This window comes from Lonchura striata, chromosome 2 (assembly GCF_050655825.1).
Source record: "Lonchura striata isolate lonStrDom1 chromosome 2, ASM5065582v1, whole genome shotgun sequence".
NCBI lineage: Eukaryota > Metazoa > Chordata > Aves > Passeriformes > Estrildidae > Lonchura > Lonchura striata.
The window spans coordinates 123404716-123429035 of NC_140704.1; the positions used below are offsets into that span (position 1 = coordinate 123404716).

Here is a 24320-nt window from a genome sequence, read left to right on the forward strand (position 1 = left end):
TAATCAAATATGCTAAACTAAAACATAATCAAATTTAGTTTGATTACACATCTTTTTCTTTTTCATTTGGATATTACAGTCAGCTATTTTCTATGGCTTGTCTGCCCTAGATATGCAGCAAATCTAATATGTAACTGTCTGTAGAAGTTTCCTCTACATCAGCTTTAAATCTATCATGGTGCATCTTTAAGTGAAAACACTGCTCTAGACCATAAGTTCAGTTTAATCAGCAAAGCAGTCTAGTGGTGTTTTCACTTACACAAACACAGTACGAAGGTAGAAATTTCCCTTTATTAAGAACTGAAATTTAATCTATGAAGATCCAATCATTGTAGATCTTTGTTGTTGGAAGATGCAGTGCTTTAGTGACTAATATTACACTATTCCAGAAGTTCTGCTGTAAAATTTGCTCCCCTCTCCAGCTCATGCATCTTTATTGTATAAAAAGTATCTGTGTTTGAACCTCACATTGTTTTTTCTTTAATTATTATTAGCTAGTCCTGAAGAATGCTTCTAGTTCTAAAATGTTTAGGTAGAATCACTGAACCAATCAACTCTAGATTCCTGGACCTTCTTTTGAGTGCTTAATGATGGAATATTGTTCTAAATTGAGAGACAGAAGAGACCTTTTTGCCCACTAAAATCAGCTACACAACAGCTCTGAAGAGACCCCCAGGAGAGTGAACATAAATAGTTTCTCTTGTGAGTTACTTGAATGCTGAGCTGCTGATTCTCACCAGGGATCTTTTCTCCCAGAAATGTACACGTTTGCCTAGAGAGGGAGTGTAATGGGAAATGGGGCTCCAGATATCAGTTTCTTACTCTCCCTGCAGCATCTCTGGAGATGGAGAACCCCTCTCATTATCTTTAGAAAATCAGTTACCCAAGTGCTTGTATTTTGCATGACAGCTCTTTCTCAGAACAAAATCTTTTCTCCTTGAATACATTCTTTATATCTTAATTGCCTACATCTTGCTTCAGCTCAGATAACAATGAATTGAGATACCACCCAAAGCAAGAAAATTAATTACTGGTCCTGTAAACCCTTTTACATTTTTGCAGTGATGCAAATGTGGTCAGGATTTAATTCCAAGTTACAAACAATGCTAAAGAAGCATTGTTACAGCCCCACAGATTTGTCAGCAGCACACAGCAAGGGTGGACATGCTGCTGCTCTGAGAAGCCCTGCTTTTGCACTAAAAGTGACATGAGATGAAACAGCAAAGAGTCCTTTGAGCATCCATGCTTCAGCCATTGTAGCTATCTCCAAAAGTGCATGAGGATTTCATGAGTGCATTTCAAAAACTTGCCAAAATACTCCCTGGGGCCTGATCAGTACCATAATTCAAAATCTCTCCTAATTGCCCCCAGAAATCATTCTCTTCTTATTGATGTGTGTAATTCAACACCTACACACTCGCAACTCCAGGTTTAATAAAGTCTGGGGCCCTTTAGCTGAGATTCCACAGCAACTTATACTTCTTATCTCCCCCAGGTGTAGTTATATTTCTGTGTCCAGAATACATTATCTGTTATTGACTTTTCATCTGGACACAGATCTTGCAGAATTTTAAATATTTTCCTATGAGGATGAGTTGAAAACCTCTGATGGGTTTGCCTGGGGTACTGTGATGCATAGGCCTTCTGAGAGAGACTGTAGCATCAACTTCATCTGTAATTCTGTGTCTGCTCTATGCAAAGACAGGAAGCTATTTAAAGACAGCTAAAGTTCCTGATGTAAGAATAACCAAAACTCCTGAGACAGATGTACACTCACTATCTCTCTTTAAAACAATTAATTTGAAGTGTGAATTAATGTTATCTTCTTTCTTCTATCACTTTTTCTGCACACAAAATGTTTGTTAATAGTAATTCTCTGTTCAAATGGTGTAACACTGAGTTTTCAGCATTTGGACATATCAGAAGAAGGTTGACCTATTTAGGAAAAATAAATGTTGTACCCTGTAGATTTTAAAAAGGGTAAGAGAATGAATCTAAGAGTGTAGGAATGTTTATTTCAGTATTGTGATCTGTATTCAGACTGCTTTATTTGTCTAGCTTGAGGTAAAAAACATACAGTAGATCCTTCTCTGCTCCATTCCACTGGAACTACATTCAAGTACATAAGATATAAATTTTGTCAGCCCTTCATAATACTTTTTACTAGAGATTCAGAAATTTTCACTAGAGATTCAGAAATCTGAGAACATTGACAAGTGTCATGCAGAATACTGAGAAATAATATCTACAGAGAATGTTCATATGTTTTTTGCTTGACTTTGACCTTGATGGTCATGTGGTATCATGCTTTTTTCTCAGCTGCTTACCTGACCCATGATACTTTTCAGTTCTATAGCTAATGTAGTTATGAAATGCTATACACTGATATGTAATAACAGAGACAGTGAGATAAGGTTTATCCTGTACTTATTAATACAGAGGAAATACTGATGTTTGTGTATAAGGTTGTCCCATCTGTGACATGCCATATCCTTAAGAATGGTCTTCTCTTACTCACAGCATTAATAAATTCTCTGTTCAAAAAGCTACACTCATTTCTGAACAGTGAAAACCATCATATCCAAATTGTCCTGTTGTCTTTTTAACCTGGTGTATTCTCTTCTTCGCAAGGCAAAGTTGTCCTAGCAGAGAGCAGCCTCCCAGCAGCTGCATCTTCTTGGCACCCTGAAAGATCAGTTGCATCCTGGATGATGTTTCCAGCAGATTCTGTAGTATACAGTGAACTTTCAGCTCTCAGAGTCCTCATGTTTTATGCTCTTGGAAGACATCCAGTTTTATTACATAACATTTTTAAAATATCATCTGAAGGTTTTCATCATTCTTTCAAAACTATTTCTTTTGATTATAAGTGAGATTTGACATAGATTAATTACAGGGCCACAATTTTTCCATTAGGAATATCTTTTCTCTTCCTTCCCATTGCCTCCATATTAAATATTTTTTTAAGTTCTTAATTGAGATGGCTACTCTTATATTAATGTAGCACTTTTGAGTGATTCTGAGAACCAGTGATAGTTTTTCCTGCTGTTAATTGTAATTTAACACTACCATGGGATTTTGGGGAGAGAGGGCGATAACTGAGAGAGACTTAAATAAAAAAGTTTATCTTTTAGCATGTTGAAATTTTGAATTTTAAATTCTTTGTTATGTCATATTGCTTGTAAAATTGCATTTTTCTATTTGAAACACATTCATAAGATCTGGCAGCAAAAAAATCTCTCATTTCTCTGTTTAGTGTGCCAGTAATTGGTCTGTATTTTGATTTCATACCCTATGATGTCACAGGAATACTGTAGTGTTCTGTTTTATAGCCTTCATGCTTCTTCAGTATTGAAGTTTGGTCATAGCTCAATTTAGCAAACTAACTAACCTCATAGCAAACTAACATTTATGGTTCTCACAGGCTCCTGTGAATTTCTAAAGAATGTTCTTCATTCTTCAATAAAAAATTAGTTGTTTTGGCTTATGTTTCAGCTTGTGTTAGTTCGTATTTCTCAGTAGAAAAATACATGCCACTGGACAAGAGGAATTTTCTGGGATTTTGTTTGTATAATTTCTTTGCTTTTTTTAATGCTAATGGGATGGCATTTAGCCACCTAGAATATGCAGCTAAGTGTCAGCTAATATGATGACAGTCTGATTGCCTCCAGGTAGAGGCAAAGGGGCATTTGCCAAGTGTACTGAAATACAGTGAAATGTGCCCTGAGATCCACAACATTCCACTTTCTTCCAGCAAATCAAGTTCTTTGAATTCCTCTCCTTCAACGGCTCTGAGGAAACTTTTGCTGCACTTTTTTGTCCTATTCATTGTCTGTCCCCAGTACACGGCTTTCCACATGAAGCATGTCCTTTTGCTTATTGGCTGAAGTGCTGTTTTCATTGTAGCTCTCCTTGGTGGAGTGTTGGAATGGCCTCAGATGTGACTTCACAGGTGGAGAAAATTTGAGATGTGTTGGGAAGTGAAGGGAGTTTGCACATGGGTGTTCTGTGCTGCTGTTTGTGCTGTGTGAGTGTGTGGACATTTCTGTACATCTCTACTGCTTTCTGTTTGAACGAGTGGAGCTGGGTGGGCACCTCTGCTCCAAGCTGCTCTTTCTCAGGTGCTTGGCCACACATTTCCGAAGGATTCACAGCACTGCTGCTGGGCTACCTCATCACTTTGAGCTGAACTCCTTCACTGATTGCAGTATCAGTTTGGGAAACAGAGATTCTTGCTGACACTCTTTGATGCACCCCAAATCTTCTGTGCTCTCACAGTTCCCACATCCTGTGACAGCACTTGGACACTTCCACAGTCATCTGACACTGATGTTCCAGGAAGATGCCCTGCTGCTGTCCTGAGATGAGCGGTCTTGTCTCAGCTTTGAGAATAAGCTCAGATCCACAAGTCAATGGTGCAGTTCTTATCGTTAAAATGATACAATTTAGTGTTCATTGTTCTGCTGCCAAGCAAGTATCTGGCTCTGGACAGGACTGTAAGAATTTAGAAGTGCTTTCTGCAAACCCTCTATTTGATGCTGATGTGCTGAAATACTCCAGAAAGTGCTTCTCTCAGTCCCAGAACTTGATGAACAGGCAGTATTTACTGCAATCTATTTTTGACCTTCAGAGCTTTCAAATCTGCCCTTTGCTTTGTACATTCTGTACACAGAGGTACCAATTTCCTCTCTTATGAGGGAGAGAAAAGTTATTCATATTGTGATAGGTTCTGTAACTTTACAGAATGAGAAAATACTTTTATTTCTGGCAATGGAAAGCAATATTTATATCACAGAGAGGAGGTAGACTCCAATATATTATACAGGATTCTAAATTTATTATACACATTGAATTTTTTCACTCAACAAGATTCATTTTTTTATAAGATTTAAGGTTCCTTTGATGAAATATTTGAAACTTGAGACTTTTTTTATTGCTTCTATTGCCTTGAAGTTGAAATTGATCATGTAATAAAATATACTTATTCTGGACATACAATTATGAAGCTTTCTTCTCTACAGAATAATTTTGAGTTACTATTCTACTGGCATATTTCAGAGGAACAAGATTTAGCAAGGGCTAACTTATAGAAGACACGTAGAATAAGCAGATACAAAGTTTGATCTACCAGTATACACCTAAGTATCTTTTTTTTCTGTGAGGGTTAGAAAATTAGTCTTTGAGCTGTAGCCTAGTGCAAACAGTAAACAAATAGTGTGATTTGGCCCTTTTGGAAAGTGACTGTGTATTTCCAGTGGTGGCAGGCAGCACCACTCTGATTTATAGCAGAACATCTTTCACTTAATATTGACCATATGGCAATTTTCATCACCTACATCGTGCAGGACCTGTGTCAGAAGCACACAAAGCAATGAGCCTTATTCCCAGGAAATGTGACTAAGATAGAGGATGCTGCATTGTGTCATATTGATTGATAGCACAAACCAGTCATAATTAAATATCTCTTAATCTTTTGTAAACATGTGGCAGGCTTTTGAACTTTATTGCATTATTTGGACATTATTGAATTATCAAGTATGCCAGGTTTTTTTGAAATTGTAGATTTGAAGAAGATTACAACAAGAATATGTCATGGAACTATTTTATTTACTATAACCTATTTTATACATAATCTATATTAATTGATAGCTTTAATGCCAGAAATGGGGAAGTAGGGATATTTTTGGGAGTACTTGATCTTCATAGAATCATAGAATGGTTTGGGTTGGAAGGGACCTTAAGAATCATCTAGTTCAAATCCCCCTGCCTTGGGCAGAGACACCTTTCACTAGACCAGGTTGCTCAGAGCCTCATACAACCTAGACTTGAAAATTTCCAGGGATTGGGCATCCACAACTTCTATGGGCAACTTGCTTCAGTGCCTCAACATACTCAGTGTGAAGAATTTCTTCCTAGAGCAAATCTAAACCTGCAGTCTTTCAGTTTGAATCCATTTCCCTTTCTCTTGTTACTACATTCTCTTGTAACTAGTCCCTCTCCATCTTTCTTGTAGGCTCCCTTCATGTGCTGGAATGATGAGAATATTGCAGATCTTTCACAATGAAATTTTTCCTCCCAGTCGTTTATTTTTATAGTTCTAATTGTTGCACTGCATATTGGAACAAAGCTGGAAGCAGGAACACTTATATTTGGAGAGGAAACATTTTTTTCCACTACTTATGGAAATATTCATTACTGGAATTCTTTGACGGCAGTGACTTGGCTGATATGCAGGACTGTAGGAGGGTGTTGTTGGTGCAAGTGAAATAGACTTGGCTTGGTACCTCACTGTACCCACATTATTTATGCACTGGTTATGTGTGGCTAGTTGGAAAGGGAACTTCTTGGACTGTCTGGTGACACTGCCAGGTGACATGCCCAACATCATTATGTAGGGCATGCTGCCTGTGACATTAACTCCCATTTGGCAACATGTCTTGCCAAAGGTGTGTGTAGAGATCTGCCCTTCAGTTGACTGATATTGGATGATTTATTGAATACATAAAGCTTTGTGAGCTAGACATAACAATTCCACTGAGGCTGAAAATCATATGGCTCTGTAGTTGGACTGCCTAATGGCCAGCGTGTGCCTTCTCAAGCCATTGGGGCCTGTTCTGATCATACTGGGACTACAGTAGTTGCTGCTGAGAAACCTCCCCTTTCCCGGTGCCAGGGTTTATGTATTGTTAACTGCTTTCTTTTGTCAATCACTTTCAGCCAGATTGTTTCCCAAATCACTAAAGTATTAAGCCTAAAAACTAAAACTATATCTTGGGTCAAAGATGGAGCTGATGTTTACAGAAACCTCTAGCTAGTTGAAATGCAAAAAGCAGTAGATCCAAGACACAATATGATTGTACTATAGGCATATGGAGGTGGAGTTGGAGGGTGGGAGGTGAGGGATAGGAGGAAGAAATGCTGATCCACTATAAACAGACAGTGCATATAAGTACAGTAAAACCACATATGGAAAAACATGGCCAGTATGCATTATAAGTATGATTACAACCTCTCACCTAGTCCCAGATCCTTTTGCAATCAATTATGAACTATTGACTTTACTATGAGTTCTCTCAGGTGCTTTCTGATACCATAATTGCTTTTATAATGGAAAAAGAATTAAGTGATAAGAGAGAGAGAGAGAGAGAGAGAGCTCAAAACACATTTATTGTATCTGTGATAAGAATGAATTGCTGCAATGATAAAGTAAGTCGTGGGAAAGACAAGAGTGGTAATTTTTGTAGTCAAGGAGAAGAAAAATAATCTGATAAAAAAATATTATGTTGAATTCCTTCTGCCTCAATAATGTTAATAAAGATTGGCTGGAAACCACTTAACTCTCAGTGACACCCACTATTCTTTCAGACATTCAGTAGTTCATGGGTCCTGCAAATCAAGTTGTCTATCAATGTAAGTTCAAGGGGCCAGCATTTGGGTTTGGTTAACTATCCTTCCTGATGGGTCTTACCAAAATCTCCTGAATATCCCTCCATAAGTCTCCAGAACACTTATGTGTCTAACTTCAACAAATTAATCTTCCTAATTTTTTTTCTTTTTTTTTTCCTTTTTTTTTTTTTTTTTTTTTTACAAAATCAGGTACTTCCTTTAGACACACCCCATGGTTTGCATAGTCATTTTAGCCACATGAAATCACAGTGATTTCTGTGGTATCCTTTGCAGTTGGAAACATTTAGTAAATTTATGAAAATGGACCACTTTCATTAAAAATACTCACTCCTGTCATGGACTTGTCAATATCCTTAGGCTTTAAACATATGGCTTGTAAATATGTAGTGTTTAAAGCATTACTTATGTTTTGTTTCATATTAATATATGTGATAACAGACTTCTAAAGAGGTCTGCCCACATTTTGGGGTGTTGGATTATGTGTGCATTTCTTGAGTCTACAATAAAAAAATAAGAGCCGTATTTAGTAGAAGTCAGCGTAGCTACAACAGATTTATCATGGGCAAGTTCTTTAATTTTGATTTTTCATGAAGGAAAAAATGTTTTTTCTCTCTTGCATAATGATAATAATATTGAATATAATGTTTCTTTAGCAGAATTCTGATGGGAATTCATTATTCTTTCCTGACAAATGCTTTTTTAGAAAAAAAAATATTTTTGGAAAAAGACTTAAGTTCTACCGAAGTATGCCAAATATGTCTATATAAATGTAACATGTACTGACTTCTTCTATATTAAACATTTGTGTTTACTGGCAGCCAAACCAAACAATGGTGCAATAAAAATAAACAAATAGAGAAACTTGGTTTCTATTTCTAGTTTTTTGCCATCCAATCAGGTAGAGCCAGTTTTTACCTCCTTTGATGAAAATAGAGTACAAAGAGAACTTGACTGATTAGAGAAGTACAGTTCTTAGACTGAAATGATGAGACACTTCTGATCATAGGCTGTAGACCAACATTTAAGAGTAAAATTTAAGAGCTTTGATACTGATTTTCCAGTGGTGGGATTTCATACCTTTTACTTTCAGATTTCATTAGTGGTCTGGAACTAAATGAAAAGGGAGAGGCTTTTCTTAGATGTCAGGAGAGTTGACCATCCCTCAAACTTAATAATTGTGCTGTGGCAATTAAAATGATACCAACAGAATTCTGGTGTGTCTTTGTATCAGACTAAGAATGCTGTTTCTTCTTTACTTAAAAACAGCTTTAAATTGAACATCTGAACTTAGATAGATTGCATGTTTACCCAAATATTTACAGACTTCCCAAAATTGTTTGACCCTTTATCCAGAAAGGAAGAGAGGAGATACTTTACCTACTGCCAATGAGCTGAGTAACCTAACCCTCTCAGTTGTAAAGCTGCTCAGTGCATTGGAAGATTAACTAAAAGGGTCTCTGGAAAATTGCCAGGCTTTTTAAAAAATTAATGCCATCTATTTTTAATAAATGTTGATATGTCACTATCTTCTATACAATTAACGAGTAGGTTAATTGTTCTTCCCTCATGTGATGCAGTTCCTGATCCCTTTCAGCTGCCAGTTTGCTATTACTACAGGAGGTTGTAAATAAGAACGTTTCTGAGTGACTTGATAGACGAATGTCTTGTGTTACGTGAAAAGGGCTTCCCCATGCTTTATGAGTTGTGATGGTAGAATAGGAATTCACCGTGGGTATTCTCAGTTCAGTCAGAGAGAAAACGAAGGTTTCTAACCAGGCAGAAGCCTGGGAAACAGTTGAGAAAGAATGTAAATAATTCTTTATCTCTCTTGTTGCTCACATTGTTTATAGATAAATTCTGACACTGGGTGTCATTCACTGCACACCGATGGTGTGAGATGTTTTTACTCTCGGACCAATAGAATGGGTCTGGATGATACTCTCTATAAAAGAGAGATGTATTTGAAATAAATCAGATTTCTACTCTCTTCCCTTCTGAAGTGGAGCCATTTCATACCGTCCTTCCTCAATGGCATCAATTCACCATTGCCAAAATTATATGTGCTGTCTACGGCGTGCATTATGATTACATTCACTGTCATACCTCTGGGTACACTTCCTTTTCTGTGACCTGTAATTCTGCATGCAAGCTTCTGGGTTTTTTCAGCTACTCTTCGTTATTAGTTTGCCAAGTGCCATTTAATGTCCCTGTTCAAGGAGATACTTTCCTTGTTCATGCCTACAGTTAGATTGAAATCAAAGATAATTCAGAATTGGGCAGGATAAATGAGCTCTGTCCTCCAGACACACTTAGAACATACTTCCCTTGCATGTGAAAGCATTGCTACGTGCTCTGTGTCCCATGTTTTGAAGTGATTCCTCAAGTCTTGTGAACTGGATTCCATAAACCATAATCTGATAAGATTACTCTTTATCAGGGACTCAGTATTAACATTATTTACCTTCATGGATGTGTTCCTTTGTTTTGATGTGTATATGCTGATTTGTTCAACATTGAATAGAGAATATCTAAGATATACAATGTCAATAGTAGTTTCTTATCATAAGCATGTTTGAAGAATGTCTATCAAATTTCATTTACCCTTTTCCTCAGCAAGTGAGATTGTAACTCTGTTTTGTGACATGGGCTTTTTGTTCCATGTGAGTACAGCACTTGGCTAATCTGCTGTGATTTTAGGGTACAGCACTGGAAAGTCAGGTCCTATTGAGATCTGGTTTTAGCAGCTCTGATAGGTACCCCTTGTAGTGTCTCACTCAAATTTATATTATAAACTCTTTGCCTTTATATGGCTGAACCCAGCAAAGTAGAATCAAATAAAATATGGAATGTGGCATGGCTTCAGTAATAATTAAGGTGGGCTCTCAGGTGGATGTACTGTTGCAATTCATAGTAGCTTCATCCATTGGCTTCTTTCTCTATCAGTCAGAAAAAAAATCCCTTTTGCATTTATGCATTGCTAAAAAACACACACAAATGCATGCTGGATGCAAATTTTTATACATTTTAAAAATTTAAATTGAAATTAACATTTAAAAGCATTTCCATGCTAAGGGTAATAATATTTCAAAAAGCTTCATCTTACTATCCTACTCCAGATGAGTATGCATGTGAAAAATGCTGAATTAAATTCTCTTAGAGATGACAATTAGATTTTAACTTTTTTTTATAAATTTCAAGGTTTTTCACTGGTCAAATCAGCTGATATTATAAGTGCTGTTGGCTCAGGAGACACTATTATATTCCAAGAGGATAGCCACTAGCTGCTGTCTTATTCCAAGACAATAACCTCTAGATGAATACCATGAGATTTAAAGAATGCTGAATAGTTCCTAGTTTCAGCCTGCCTCATTTTATAGCTCCCTCCATTTGATTACAGTGTCCTTGGAGCATGGAGAATAACCCCAAAAAACCCTGTATTTTTGTAACCTATCCAAAAGATGACACTTGAAATAAATTTGCTATACGCTTGTGGTCACATTAAATCAGCATTGTAATAATGACAAATCAGTCCATTGAAATGTCAAAATGCTAAAATATTTCTGACCTAAAAGAGATCTGTTTTCAAATACATGCTTGTATTCGTAGTGTAAACATAAAATATGAAGATGGTGGAAACCAGACTCACAGCAAGGCCTTTGTGCATTACTGCTAGTTTTCAAAGAGGCTATAGAGACTATATGGAGTATGCCATGCCTCACATTGTTAATGTTAAACTATTTAGTGATTTAGCCTTTTATTAAATGACAATGTTTGAATAATGGACAATACAGGTGGAAAAACTTATTCTTTAGCTAAGCCAACATAGTTAGAGTTTGTGGCCTCTCTGTTATTGTTCATCTAGAAAATAGGGAAAATAGCTATACTGTGAATCACTCTATGGAATACTTTAGAATACCATGTTATTGAATTCCCCATGAAACCTGGCTGGATTACAACACTACTTCTTTTCCTATCCATTATCAGTAAAATCCCACAGAGGCAATAGTGGACTTTTAATGACCTTTGTTTATAAAATCATCAAAACTGTATCTATACTAACTTGACAGTTAATTTAAAAAGGTTTGTCTCAAGTTTGATGTGTACATTGGTTAAATAGCTTCTTCAAGCCCTCTCATTCATACTTATACTGTATCATGAAATAGCAAAGTTTAATAGTTCAGATACTTTTCCTGTATGGAACACAGGCATTTTATCAAAGCTAGAGCATTAGAAACACAAACCAGCACTGAAACTGCTATTTCTCAATTTTGACATGAATACTAGCACTTTCTAAGTGACATTGTAGTGATCACAGAAAAATTATTTCCCTTATTTATGCTATGCTAATATCAAATTTCACCTTTTGTCTTTTAAATCTCCACAGTAATATTCCTACATCCACTGAGAACAATAAGCGATCTGGATGAAGGATCAAACATTTTACAAGAAGTTTTTTATGTACTTCTTCCCACAACCCCACAGCTCAGAGAAATCCACTCAATCTTCTGTTTTGGTTGTCATTTGTTTCATTCCTGTCTTTTCAGGCAAAATGGAATAAAGACTGCTAGGTGAGTAACTACACACGGACACTGAAGCAATGAAATTCACAGAATGCATGATTCCTTTACTGGAGATGTCTCTGTATGCACCTATAGATTATCTCAGAACTAACAAAGTCTCACTTTCATATCCAAAACATTCTGAGCTAATCAAACAAACCCCACTTTATTGACTCTGTATATAAATATAAAATTTTAACAGCTCTAGTTATCACCTAACTCTAAATGTCATGAAACTTTTCAGGCAGAAAACCAATGAATAGATTTTAGCACAGATAGGTTCTAAATACAGCCAGATCCTCAGCAGAAAAGCATCTATCCTGTCTTTTAAAAGGCTGCAGATTCAGAAATTTTGCTTAAAAAAGCTAAAAATTGAACTGAGCACAAATCTTGGCCTTAAAAAAGGTAGAGAAATCTTCACTCTGTAGCGCACTCTGGTGTTTAGGGTCCTGCTCACAAAAACCAGTGGCATTGGATTGCTGTTCTGGAATCAGAAGGATGGTTTGATTGTGATTTTCCAACATCTTGAGTGCTCTAGGCAGCAATATATAGAACCAGAACCTCTCTATTGTTTGTTTGGATTTTTTTTTTTTGTTTGTTTTCTTTTTTTTTTTTTTTTCCATTTTGCTTCAGGCTTTTGAATACTGAAATGTGGAACTGCTCTACCAGACAAAAGAGCAAGGTCAGAATAGTTAGTTCTCTAGTTGTGATGACACACGCTTGGATGAGTTCATGGCCCCTCACTTTTGCATCTGATTTTTTGGAAAAGACTGTGCATATGCAGGAAGATTCTGTAAATATTTTCAACAATCAAATTTCTCACTGGAAGCTCTTGGTCCTTCTTTCTTTCTCTGTGCCTCCATGAAGGAGCTGATAAAGTTTCTAAAGTTTCTTTAGAACATTTTGTTTTCTGCCTAAAAATCAGGACCTAGCCCTGGTAGAAAAAATAGATGCTTAAATGGTCATCTTTCTGCTTTATTTTATTTTGTACTATCCTCCTGCCATGTGTTTTCACTGAGCAAGAAAACTCTGCTTGATAGTGCCTAGACAATGCAAACTTGAGAAATTATTAGTTGTAGACATTTCTAAACAACATTTCTATACCATACCATTTTCCTTATCAAAGCTACTGCTAATCATCTGGTGATGTATTAAATAATTTCAATTTCTTGATCATGCATTAATTCAAGAAAGTGCCATGGTGACCCATTTAATCCACTGTAAAGCCAATCACTACAATAAGGATATAATAACTATGAGGTGTTCTTTGGAAAGGCAATTTAGGTCTTCTGGTAAGGACTACATAGCTGTTACTTAGCCAAGTGCAGTATTGTACATCTGTGCCTTGCATCACATAGCTTTGCACAGGTCAATGTGCATGCACAAACTTACCTGGGAACAAATACAATACTGATTTGAAGACCCCTGTAATAAGTGGATGAAATGCCAGCTTTTGAAATTCTGCTTCTATATCCAGAGCATATAGTGAGCGTGGCACAGTCTCCAGAGAAGGCAGAAAGACAGATGACACGTGGTAAGCACATCTAGAAAACCATGCAGAAAGCTACCAAAAAAGAGTTAGGAAAAATGCAGTAAGTTTGGCTCTGCACTCACTGTTTGGATGGATGGATTGGGAGAGGAAATCATTTGAGAGCAGCCTGAGGGTTCTGAAGGATGAAAAGCTGGACATGAGCTAAGTGTGAGCTTGTTAGCCTAGAAAGTGAGGGCATCCTGGGCTACATCAGAGGAGGAGTGGCCTATAGATTGAGGAAGTGATTCTGCCCCTCTACTCAGCCCCTGTGTGACCCCACCTAGAATTCTGTGTCCAGGCCTCAAATCTTCAGCACAAGGAAGATGTGGACCTTTTAGAACAGTTCCTATGTGGGTCATGAGGATGATCAAAGGGTTTGAGCACCTGTCCTATGAAGACAGGCTAAGAGAATTGGGATTGTTCAGTCTGGAGGAGGGTTCAGGGACACCTCATTGTGGCCTTCCAATATCTAAAGGTTGTTTATTAAAATAAGGAGGGTGACATTTTATGAGAGCATATAATGATAGGGTAAGGGAAAAAGGATTTAAACTAAAAGAGAACAAATTTAGATTCTATGCTAGGAAGAAATCTTCAGTGTGAGAGTGGTGTTGCACTGGAACAGGTTACGTGAAGAGGTTTTAGGTGCCCCATCTGTGGCAGTGCTCAACGCAAGGTTGGATGGGCCTTGGGCAACTTAGTCCAGTAGACAGTGTTGGTGGAGATTGGAAAGAGATGCTCTTTAGGGACCCTTCCTATATGAACCAATCTATGGTTGGCTTGAAAAGAGCTGTTTCAAACCATCAAGATATTCAGCTTTAAAACAGCATTTGGAGGGGCTTACTAATGCCATTGTTCAACTGAAGAGTTGAACAAGTGTCTTTCTTTCTTTAGTTTCTTTTCTTTATTTTGGTTTGATCTGACTTTTTAAATTAAATTAGTTGGTCTTGCTTCTATTTGCTCCATACCTAATTGTGTGTATTAAACAGCCACTGAGTTACTTATTACAATCAGTGATTGTCTCTTAAGACTGCCACAAAATCTATGGCAGAACTTCAGACACAGCAGAGGTTAAATGTGTCTGTTCATATTGTAATTTAATCACAGGCCACTGGCTTTGTAGACATGCAGGGTTTGGTTTGGTGAGCAGGCTCAGTAGTTGCCAGTGTTGTGAAGGTTGAGTTATGCTTGAAAATGTTCTTCTGGTTATTGCACACGGATAGGTCAGAGGTCTTGTTACCAGGATGGATATTTGTCTGGATTCAATGCCTTGATCTCTCTGTTGAATCAGTTTCAAGGGCAGACCTTTATTTTGCTATAAAATATGAATGCTATCATACAGGAATAAAAGATATTTCATTGAATTATTCAGTAATGATAAATTTTTATATAGTGAGGGCAGTTTCTTGTGAACACATGGTTGCTGCAAGCTGGGTATTGTAGTCTCAGTAGCTGCAGAACAAATTTTCCTTTCCACCCACTTCCTGACAAAGAATTACCAAAGAAATAGCCCACCATGTCTTCTGTTTAAAATTAATTGCCAAGACCAGGTACTCCAAAAAGAGGAAATCAGTGGAGTTATCTTAATTTGTCCTCCTACATAAATAGACAGTGCTTTCATAAACAGGAAGAACTAAGCATCATTAGGAAGCACATTTGCCCTAAGTGCATTTTCTGGAAATATTTATGCTCGGCTCCTTGTTTTTTGATAATCAGCCTACATAGCTGGGAGAAAAGTAGTCTTGGGTCCTTTGCTTCATTACAGGCTGCAGGCTGATCTCTTACAGCCTCAGACTTGTTCCTTAGAACTATTTTACTATTTCTGGGGGAGAAGTAATCTCAGTTGTATGATGACTGATTCCCTTACTTCTTATATACCTCTAAGACATCCATTCAGTTTCAGGGGGATTCCACATTATGCAGCAATTTAGATGACTTTTATGGATTACTTACTGTGTTTAGCACTGTGTGTATGGGATGCCTGTCACAAATCAGATCTGCCAGAAGGGGGATGTCAATGTGGTTAATTGCTTTGATGTAACTGTATTACATATTGGATATAATTGAGCTAGTAAAATTACCCTTTTCTAACAATTAAACACCTCAAATCTAATTTGCTACTTTTAGAGTAATATTATTTGATTTATAATGTGCTGGGAATGGCTGTAGTCATTGTAGATCTATGAAAATACTTATATCTGGTGGTGACACAACACATTTAAACTTCTAAAATATATGTTTAATTTGGTATTTAAGACATTTACATTTTAAAACAGTTTTACTGAAAAACTGAGCTATATTCAGGTAGAAAAGGCTGTTGTATTTTAGATTTCTTTCAACTCAATGTCTTCCAAAGCATGTGCCAGTTATGTTGGACTGCTCTAGTGCTTGCAAGTTTCAACATCTGCTGGATTCCTTATTTTTCCTGTATAATGCTGGAACCAAGCTCATTTCTACTTGATAATCAAAGTTCTGTCCATCATAGCTGTACAACCCCTTCAAACATTGCATGTATGGCAGTGACTTTGGTCTTTGTAATCTTTTTTTTTGAGTTTTGTTTTTCCTTTTCTATCCTATGCTCTTCCTTCTTTGCTATGCTTTCTAAAAGTTTTCTTATATCTCTCCTGATTTAGTCTGTGGTTTAGCATCATAAAGATTTTTGTGCATGATAAAGACACATTCATAATCTAAAACCAACCTTGAACAAAATGTCAGGGTTTTGCAAAATACCTGCCCTGGCAATCAAGGCAAACATCCTTTTGACTGCAGAGCGCAAACCTCAGAAATTACTCTTTCCCTTCCCATTTCTCTCCTTTGCCCCATTTCCTCTTCTCTTCTTAGTACCTTTTCTTAGGGAAACACCTTTGCTTTTCTAAGACCTGAAGACCCCAGTCCTGCTCTCCTTAGCCCTGTTGTTGTCCATTACTCTCAAACATGCTGATAGGGAGAGCATCCATCTCCCAGGCTCAGGACCCAGGACAGGAAAGAGACCAAAAAGCAGTTCTGAAATTTCCTTGCTCCTCACAACAAAGCCTGGACCAGGAAGTGTCCACTGAAAGGAGAGGAGTAAATTACAGTAAACCTGGTGCTCTAGCAGCAGTTATTTAGGATATGTTGCTATGGAGCATTTGCAGCTACTAACTGGGTCTTGGCCTTGACCTGTCACTGTATAAAACTGTCATTATTTGCATTCACAGGAGCTTCAACATCTCCAAACAAAATGAGTTAAGTAACATCTCATTGCTTTTTAATGGGTTTGCAATTTTAATTTTAAGAGGGCAAGTGTTACTGCATGTTTGTTACTGCTGGTAATGAAGATACTGGTCTCAGAGCAAAGTTTTCTCAGGATAGTAGAGAAGCTTTTTGAGATCTTTTTTGCTTTTGTCTAGTCCCTGCCCTTTGAATTGTTTAATGGAGGCAAACACACAGGCAGGAGATATTGATTAAATCTTTGTCAGCTCTTTCAGTTCCCAGCTAATTTAGAATCTGAATGCTAGCCCCAACTCCATTAACACTGAAATAATCAAATGTGTGTTATTTTGGACCAACTTAGCTTACATTAGTTCTGTTATCTTGTCTTCTTGAAGCACATGACCATTAAACTCAGCCATGTAATAGATAATGCAGTAATGTTTGCACAGTTCATGTCTTATTACAACTGATTATGTACTTGGACAATCAGTACTGTACGACCAGTCCCAAGAGAGGACTATAATTCAGCAGTTCTTCTGAATGCCCTATGAACAAAAGCATGCCCACATGCCTTCTCCATCTATACCCTGTCAACATGCCAGCGCTGCAGGAATTAAAATTTGCTGCAGCTTCACTGCATTTTTGTGCTTTTTTTGGAGTCTGAGATGAACAGCCTGAAAAGTAGATATTTTTGTTATTTTTTGAGTTTTCTCAGGATAGAATTTGGATCAATCACCTCTTTGTTTTTTCAATGTAATTTGATTTCAAACCCCTATTTTTCCATTGCATTGCTGAGCTAGCTTTTTGCTTTCACTAAGAAGGATTGGAATAACTTCATATTGTCTCACTGAACGTGACAGTTGACATCCTGAAATTATATATTTATGTATGTTAAACCACAATTAAAACACACTATGTTGCACTTTAAAAGCTGATCTCATCATCTTAAGTTTAGCTCATTTTTCTCTTTCTTCACCAATGCTCCCATTCCAATGGTGGATTGAAACCAGGCTTTCTGGCTGCAGCCTTTGAAATGTGAATTTCATCAGTGATAGAGCACTGGAATGTCTGATTCGAAGCAGAAAAGATTTATTGCAATCAGTGTTAGTGTGCACAAAGTCACGCCATCCTGTTTTAGAAGTTACCTACTGCCTCTCTCTTGCCTCCAACCACTCCACCTGACTTAGACCTTACTGTAGAACAGTGTACTTGAAATCCCATCTCAGACAAGGGTGGGGTTTTCTAATGATTCATTCAAATATGTAATAATTATGATCAAAGCATATTTCACAAATTGAAATTAATCACATTTTTAGTGTTGGCCCATGAACAATAAACAATTTCTTGTAGGGGGCCCTATTAGAGATCAGTGAAAGTTCAGAACTTAATTTGTCTTTAGTGCATTTTTTTTGGGGGGGGGGGGGGGTAGTAAATTATTTCATACAGACTTTCTGGCTCTATGTGAGCTTTCCTTTTGGCACAACTTTACTTAAAAAAAATGTAGAACAGACAGTAGCTGCATTTCATAAACCATTCTATTATTTCAAGTTTATTTTTAATACTATAAATTGACAGAAAAAGCTTGGCAAGTGTGTTAGATCAATTATCTGTGATGCTTTTAATTTATAGGGGAGATTGTGATTTTCTACTAAGCACGAAATCATATTAGCAATTGGCAACTAAAAAACACATTTTCCTAAAAGCTGTACATGGAGCAAATGAAAAGTGTACAATCAGGAAGAAACCTTGTGGGAGTTTTCTTTTTCTTTCTGTAACATTGTATAAGTACAGGTAAATTTTAGACAACTGGGAGCAGTTTGTTTAGGCAGATATCTGTTCAAAGTGCTTTTAAGCATAGACTCGCTGTGAGTCTATCTGGTTTTGCTGTCACAAGGGTTCCTATGTCATTCTCATATTGAAATTAGGTTCCTCTCCTGAAATGTGGGAAAGATTCCACAAAATGTCTGTTGTTCACAATCGATACAGGAAGTAAATCAATCTACTGAGTAACAGATCTCTTCAGAAAGTGCCAAAAAAGCTATGAGTTATTTGAGGGATATGACCTTGCTGTCCTCTCATTGTCTCAGGGGATGACAAAAGGAGTTAATTTCATGTATATTCCTCATCTAGATATTTATCATCAGTAGTGATACATTCTTAAATTTTCTTTAAACACCTCCAAGATGAGTTTCTAGTGCTGGCCAAACATTCCAGATTGGTTCTAACAAAAGGGAAAACTTTTAAAAGTTTGAGAAAAAAATATGAATGATAGCTGTGAGGGAACGTTAGGTTCTTCACAGGGTAAGGACATGACAGGACAGAGAAAAATACAGTGCACATTGGAGAACAAAATAGAAAAATTTTTTTTTAAATGTCTTTTTTGATTTCTCTTCAGAAATGTTTTTGGGTTGGAAAAGTAATAAGATGGGTCCAGCACAGCTCTCAGTGTGGCTGGATTTACAATTTTGTGAGGCTTTTAGTACAGTGAAGTCCCAGAAATTCCAGATGTTTTCAGGATATACTCACAAACCAAATAGAAATTTGGTTATAGGTCATGTAGGTAGCCCAGGATCTCGGGATTATTATAATTAAGCTTTGCCAATATTTTTCACAAAGTATCCTGAAAGCTAGATTAAAGACGAATATGAATGAGGGTTTCTACCAGCTGTGTGGGTCCATCTTTACAAGAACTTCTGCTATGAACAGGCCTTTGCCAATTAATTCTTATTCCTGTTATCTTTATCTTAGTAGAGGCCTTGTTTTTTGGAGGAGTCCTGAGAATCTCTGGAATTCTGCCAGAATTCCAGAATCTGCCAGAAACTGAGAATCTCTGGCTTTTCTGCCACTTCATTTCCCAGAGACCCTGTAAAATGATAGGGTAAAGCCCCAGATTTGTACTGGTAGACTTTGGAATTACAGGAGTACATAGGCTTACCATTTCTCTCCACAACATTGAGCCATGGAGGTTAGGAGAAGAGTCTTTAATTGACTGTTTGATACTTTCAATACATGCAGAGCTGTAACCAAGCTAAACTTGAGAACTAAGAACCTAATCAGCTCCTACCAGTTTGCATATTTTTTGTTTAATTTATATGTAATACAATTTTCCCACAGCTTACACTGGAGGAAGTTTGCATATGCTGACACACTTGCTTATTGATACTGTATTTTACTCTAGGATTTATGAATGAAGACTTTTCTGAATGTTTTTTACTTTAGTGTATGTGCAATCTGCCATGGCAAGATCTACAGAATTCAAGGGCAGATCAGTTTTGAGAAGATTTTAAATTGTATTCAGAAAGCAAGTTAGGAGATAATTCGATGACCACTCTTGTGGAATAAAATTGTGTCTCTTTTGTGAAGACACTGCTGTAATTGTTTTGTTAGTTTTGACTTAATGATTGTAGTGAAATACTCAAGACTTGACTACTGGTTACCAAATTTACTCATTTTATATGGATGTTAGCTGTGTTTTAACAGAATGGGGATGGACTTGCTGTAAGAGCTAATGCCACTACTAGTTCACAAGATGAAATAATTTCTCTTTATTTTGCTTTTAATTGATTTGGATTATATAATCTGTGCCTTTTGCTCTGTGTTTAGTAACCTCAGTGCAGTGTGTTCTGCTGCTTTAAATTACAGTGGCTTTAATAGTACATGCAATTCAAAACCTTGTTTGGATATATCTTAGTTGTTTTACTTCTTGTAGCTTTAAATTATAACTGTTTAGGTCAGAGAAGAAAGTCTGTTTTATCTGTTTCAGGTGGTTAATCTCAAAACATCACCTCTCTTTAGTTTTTCAATCTCCTGTCCTTCCACTTTTTGTTGGTAAATTCTATTGATTCCCATGGTGGACGAAACCTTCTCCTTGCACCACTTATCCTCTGCTGGGTTGTCCTGTGTCTTGGCTAAGACAGCCTTGCTGCCAGTCTCAGTGGCCACCATCTGTTGTTTTTACAGGCTTTTGTGCATTCATGGGAAAACTCCAGCCAGGCTTCCATCTATTTTGTTTAAATCCCTGGTGCTCTGCTGCGGTGCTATTTACTAAGCTAGACATAAGTCAAAAATTGACTGCTCATCTAAACTCATCAACTAAACAAATTTCCAATTCATATTTATGGTCTATCTCAATTTATTCTTGCTGAGGATCTGCCTTACCTTATTTCATTAGCTGAAGTAGCCCACTGCACCCCTTACTTATTAATATTTATTTGGACAGCAGAAGGGAAGCTGACTGAGTGGTTCTTGCATAGCCTGTCCCACTGGAAGGTACTAGAGAGTGGCTAGGACACAAGGAAGGTCTACAGGTCTCTCCAGGGAAAAGGTCTGAGACTCTGTGCAGAGCTTGCTACAATGAGGAGCCTTAGTCTTGTTTGAAAGTCTTACATGCTTCTCTAATAGAAAAATAGTACAAATAATAACACCTTCATCTTAACTCTCATACTCCTCTGAGCTTTGTGTTTGTAATATATTAACACAGGCAGACATTGATAAGTACTTTTTTTCCACTTCTTTTTGCTGTCAAATTTAATCTGTAAATGGATATTACATATTTCTGAAGTACTATCTATTCAAGTAACAGAAATTCTTATCTATTTATGCAGGGACTAACTAGCAAAATGAAGGACAAAGGCTGTGACTGAGGTAGTTGTGCACATAAGGTACAAAAGTACTTGAATCATTCCCTGAAGACAAAGATGTGCACAGCTCAGTTCACTTACCTCTGACACACACAAGCCCAGGTGGACTTATTCTCTCAGTATGTCTGCCTCTTATTAATGCTATTAAAAATTATTGCTCCAAACAAGACGAAAATATGCCCTTAAGGTAACAGTTTAACATTTATTTCCAATCTTATATTTGCTTTTTTGGAAACATAGAAGAGAAATATCCCTCATTTCCCAGGTGGAGTAAAGGGGAACAATATAAACTTTGTATTTTAGTGTGAAAAATGTAAACACAGATGAAATGTACTTCAGAACTCATTTTGCCAAAGCTTTTCTTGGATGATTTCCATCTGCATAGTTATTGTAATTATTTTCCAAATGTTACCCATGTGATTCTCGTTTGCTGCGTGTTTAATTCCCTGCCTTAAATGAGGGCACTCAGGTATGACTAAAGACGGCAGAAATCTAAAGATTTGTAGGTAGCCTGCATAATGGCCCCACAGCAGTCACATAGGTGCTCATGTGCTCTTATATGAAATACAAGGACTGGTTAAAATTCTATGTGTGGATTCAATCTTGTGCCTTTTGAAGCTAAAAAGCAGATGTTATCCATGGCATGATTCTTCATGCATAAAATTAATATTTAAAATTAATTTTAAAAATTTATTTCTGCTATTTGACATGTAAAAGCCTAAGGTTTTCCATCAAAAGTATCTAAACTAAGTAATTAAAGGTCAAAGCATTTGCAGTAAAATTAGAGCTACTTTTGAATTACGTTATTCTCATTATTTACTTCTCTTATTCCTTCTCCTCTAGACAACAACTACAGAAAAGCAGTGTGTCTCAAATTCAGTATAAGAGTCAAAACTCGTCAGCTTAGACATTAGTTAATCAACCAACAATAAAAATTTTGGACTTAAGGCTCCTTTTACTTATGCTTGTTCTATGGCTAAGAAACTTCAATGAATTTAATACTCCCAGCAGTAAAATGCAGAGTATGTCCATTAAAATTTTTCATCCTACATGAATGTGGCCTTTCTGCTTTCCTTTCACTTCTCTTAATTTAGAAATGTCTGGTTGAATCACAATGGTGTTGCCAGATTATCTAGGAGTTGGGGAAGCTGCAATGCTAACACCAAGGTGACTTTCTTGCAATCCTGAAAGAACATTAAAAAATTCTAGAAAAAGTCCAAACCCTGGAAGAATGTTAAATGCAATCTGTCAATCTTAGACTAAATCTCAAAACAGAGGACTGTTTCCTCCTGCAATATTTGGATATTCTGGCATATTGGTGGAGGTAACATAATTCCCTGAAAAATGTTCTGCACAACACTTTTTTGTTTAATGAACCTTGAATTGGTGTCAGAATATCTTTTTAGTTTTATGTAATACAGCATAATGCTCCATTTACTGAAGCAGAGCATAGAAAACAGAGAAGCCAATGGATCACAACTGTCAAAAAGCAACTGCTTCCATAATGATCCCTATATCCCTCCCAGTGCAAGAGACAGAGGGCAGCCTTGCATTTCTTTTTTTTTCTATCCTCCTTGGCTTTGCTTTATGTTTTGATTCCAAATGTTATGAGACACAAGGTAAGTTATTCAAAACTATTTATTAGCTTGTTAAACAGAAATGCCTTTGCTCCTTGGCCAGGTTTTATAGGAACCCACAAAACATTGAAGTACCTCACAGGCAGAGCCCCACCTTCGCAGATGACATCAGTGCAACAGGACTTGATTTTTCAATATATCTTTAAAAATATATTTCTAACAAGTACACATTCTTACATGTATTTTCTTTCACTTGAATCAGCCAACTTATATGAAGTCATGATTTATGTCTCCCAAAGGATCTTAAGAATTTAGAATCTATAAGCCTGATCCTAATGTCTTTACTCAGGCAAAATGCCTGGAATAAACCAGAGAATGTATATAAGGCTTCGTATAGCATTTGGCCCCATGAATTTAGAAACACCATTAAGAAAAGCATTTGCAGGTAACAAAGGTGAACTTTCCTCATATCTAAAAGCAAAGGAGCATTAAGATACACCACGGTTTATTCCACACATACAACTTTCAGCAGTTTGCTTAATGGACTCTATCATATTTTCAACAATGTCCATTGAGTCCATCCCAGCAGGCACTGATACACATACTTGGGTGTATCTTTATGAGCCTTTCAGCTTAGTCCAGCTGAGTGAGCATTCCTGAGTGAGCATCCTGTTCTCTATCAACATTTTGTGGAGATTCCTCCTCGCACCCAGGCAGTGTTTTGAGCTAAGCCATAGCAGAAAATATGCATCAGGAGCTGAACTAATGCAGCCCCGCAGCTCATGAGGGGCTTTGGTTCTACATGGGCAGACCAGAGCTTGTCTGAACCAATGTCCTGTCCTCCCAAACACAGAAAATTTAGAAGTCTGGACCTTGACTCTAGCTCTTTTGCTTTCCAGATCTGCTCATGTTGGGGTGCACAACTTGTCGGGGTAGATACAGTCACATGTTGCTCGTGATCCTAGTACAAAGCGGACTGTAACTGCAGCCTCAGCAACTAACCCACATGTCTGCTGCACATCTGTACAGTGAACAAGTCTGTGATAGGGGTTTTCTGGGGGGATTGTTGTTTTCTTTCTTTCTTTTTTTTTTTTTTTTAACTTCTATCAGGGAGTCTTAAATCTGGAGTTGTGGTTTTCTGTTATTGAATGTAATTTCAGTGAAGAGATCGGTTGCATCTATCTGCCCTTATCAGTTAGTGCCTCAAGCTCAGCATAATCTCAGTGTTTTATAGACAAGCCATATGTTATTTGAAAATCTCTTACCTGGAAAACTGTTCCTTTCTTACTGTGGAAAGATTTATTTCACTGAAACCAACACAATTTAGCCTTATCAGGCAATAAGTTTCAGTGACATGTGTCAAAGATCCCAGAATGGATGGAGCTGATTGAAATCCAGGCTGCCCTGCTAAACTGGT

At 37.1% G+C, this 24320-nt stretch overlaps 1 protein-coding gene across 10 annotated transcripts in view; it reads left to right on the plus strand.

Moving 5' to 3' along the window:
* Nucleotides 1-24320, plus strand: part of C2H8orf34 (chromosome 2 C8orf34 homolog) — a 262725-nt gene that overhangs the window by 150602 nt on the left and 87803 nt on the right. For 6 of the 10 annotated variants that reach the window (XM_021555580.4, XM_085573876.1, XM_021555581.4 and 3 more), the window contains one exon: nucleotides 11792-18087. The exons of 2 other annotated variants lie outside the window; for them this stretch is intronic. In XM_021555580.4, the coding sequence (XP_021411255.2) occupies nucleotides 11792-11979 (188 nt within the window). In that variant the 3' untranslated portion in view covers nucleotides 11980-18087. Of the gene's footprint in view, nucleotides 1-11791; nucleotides 18088-24320 lie in introns of those variants that run through there. 2 more of the 10 variants (XM_085573874.1, XM_021555578.4) reach the window with 1 other exon arrangement.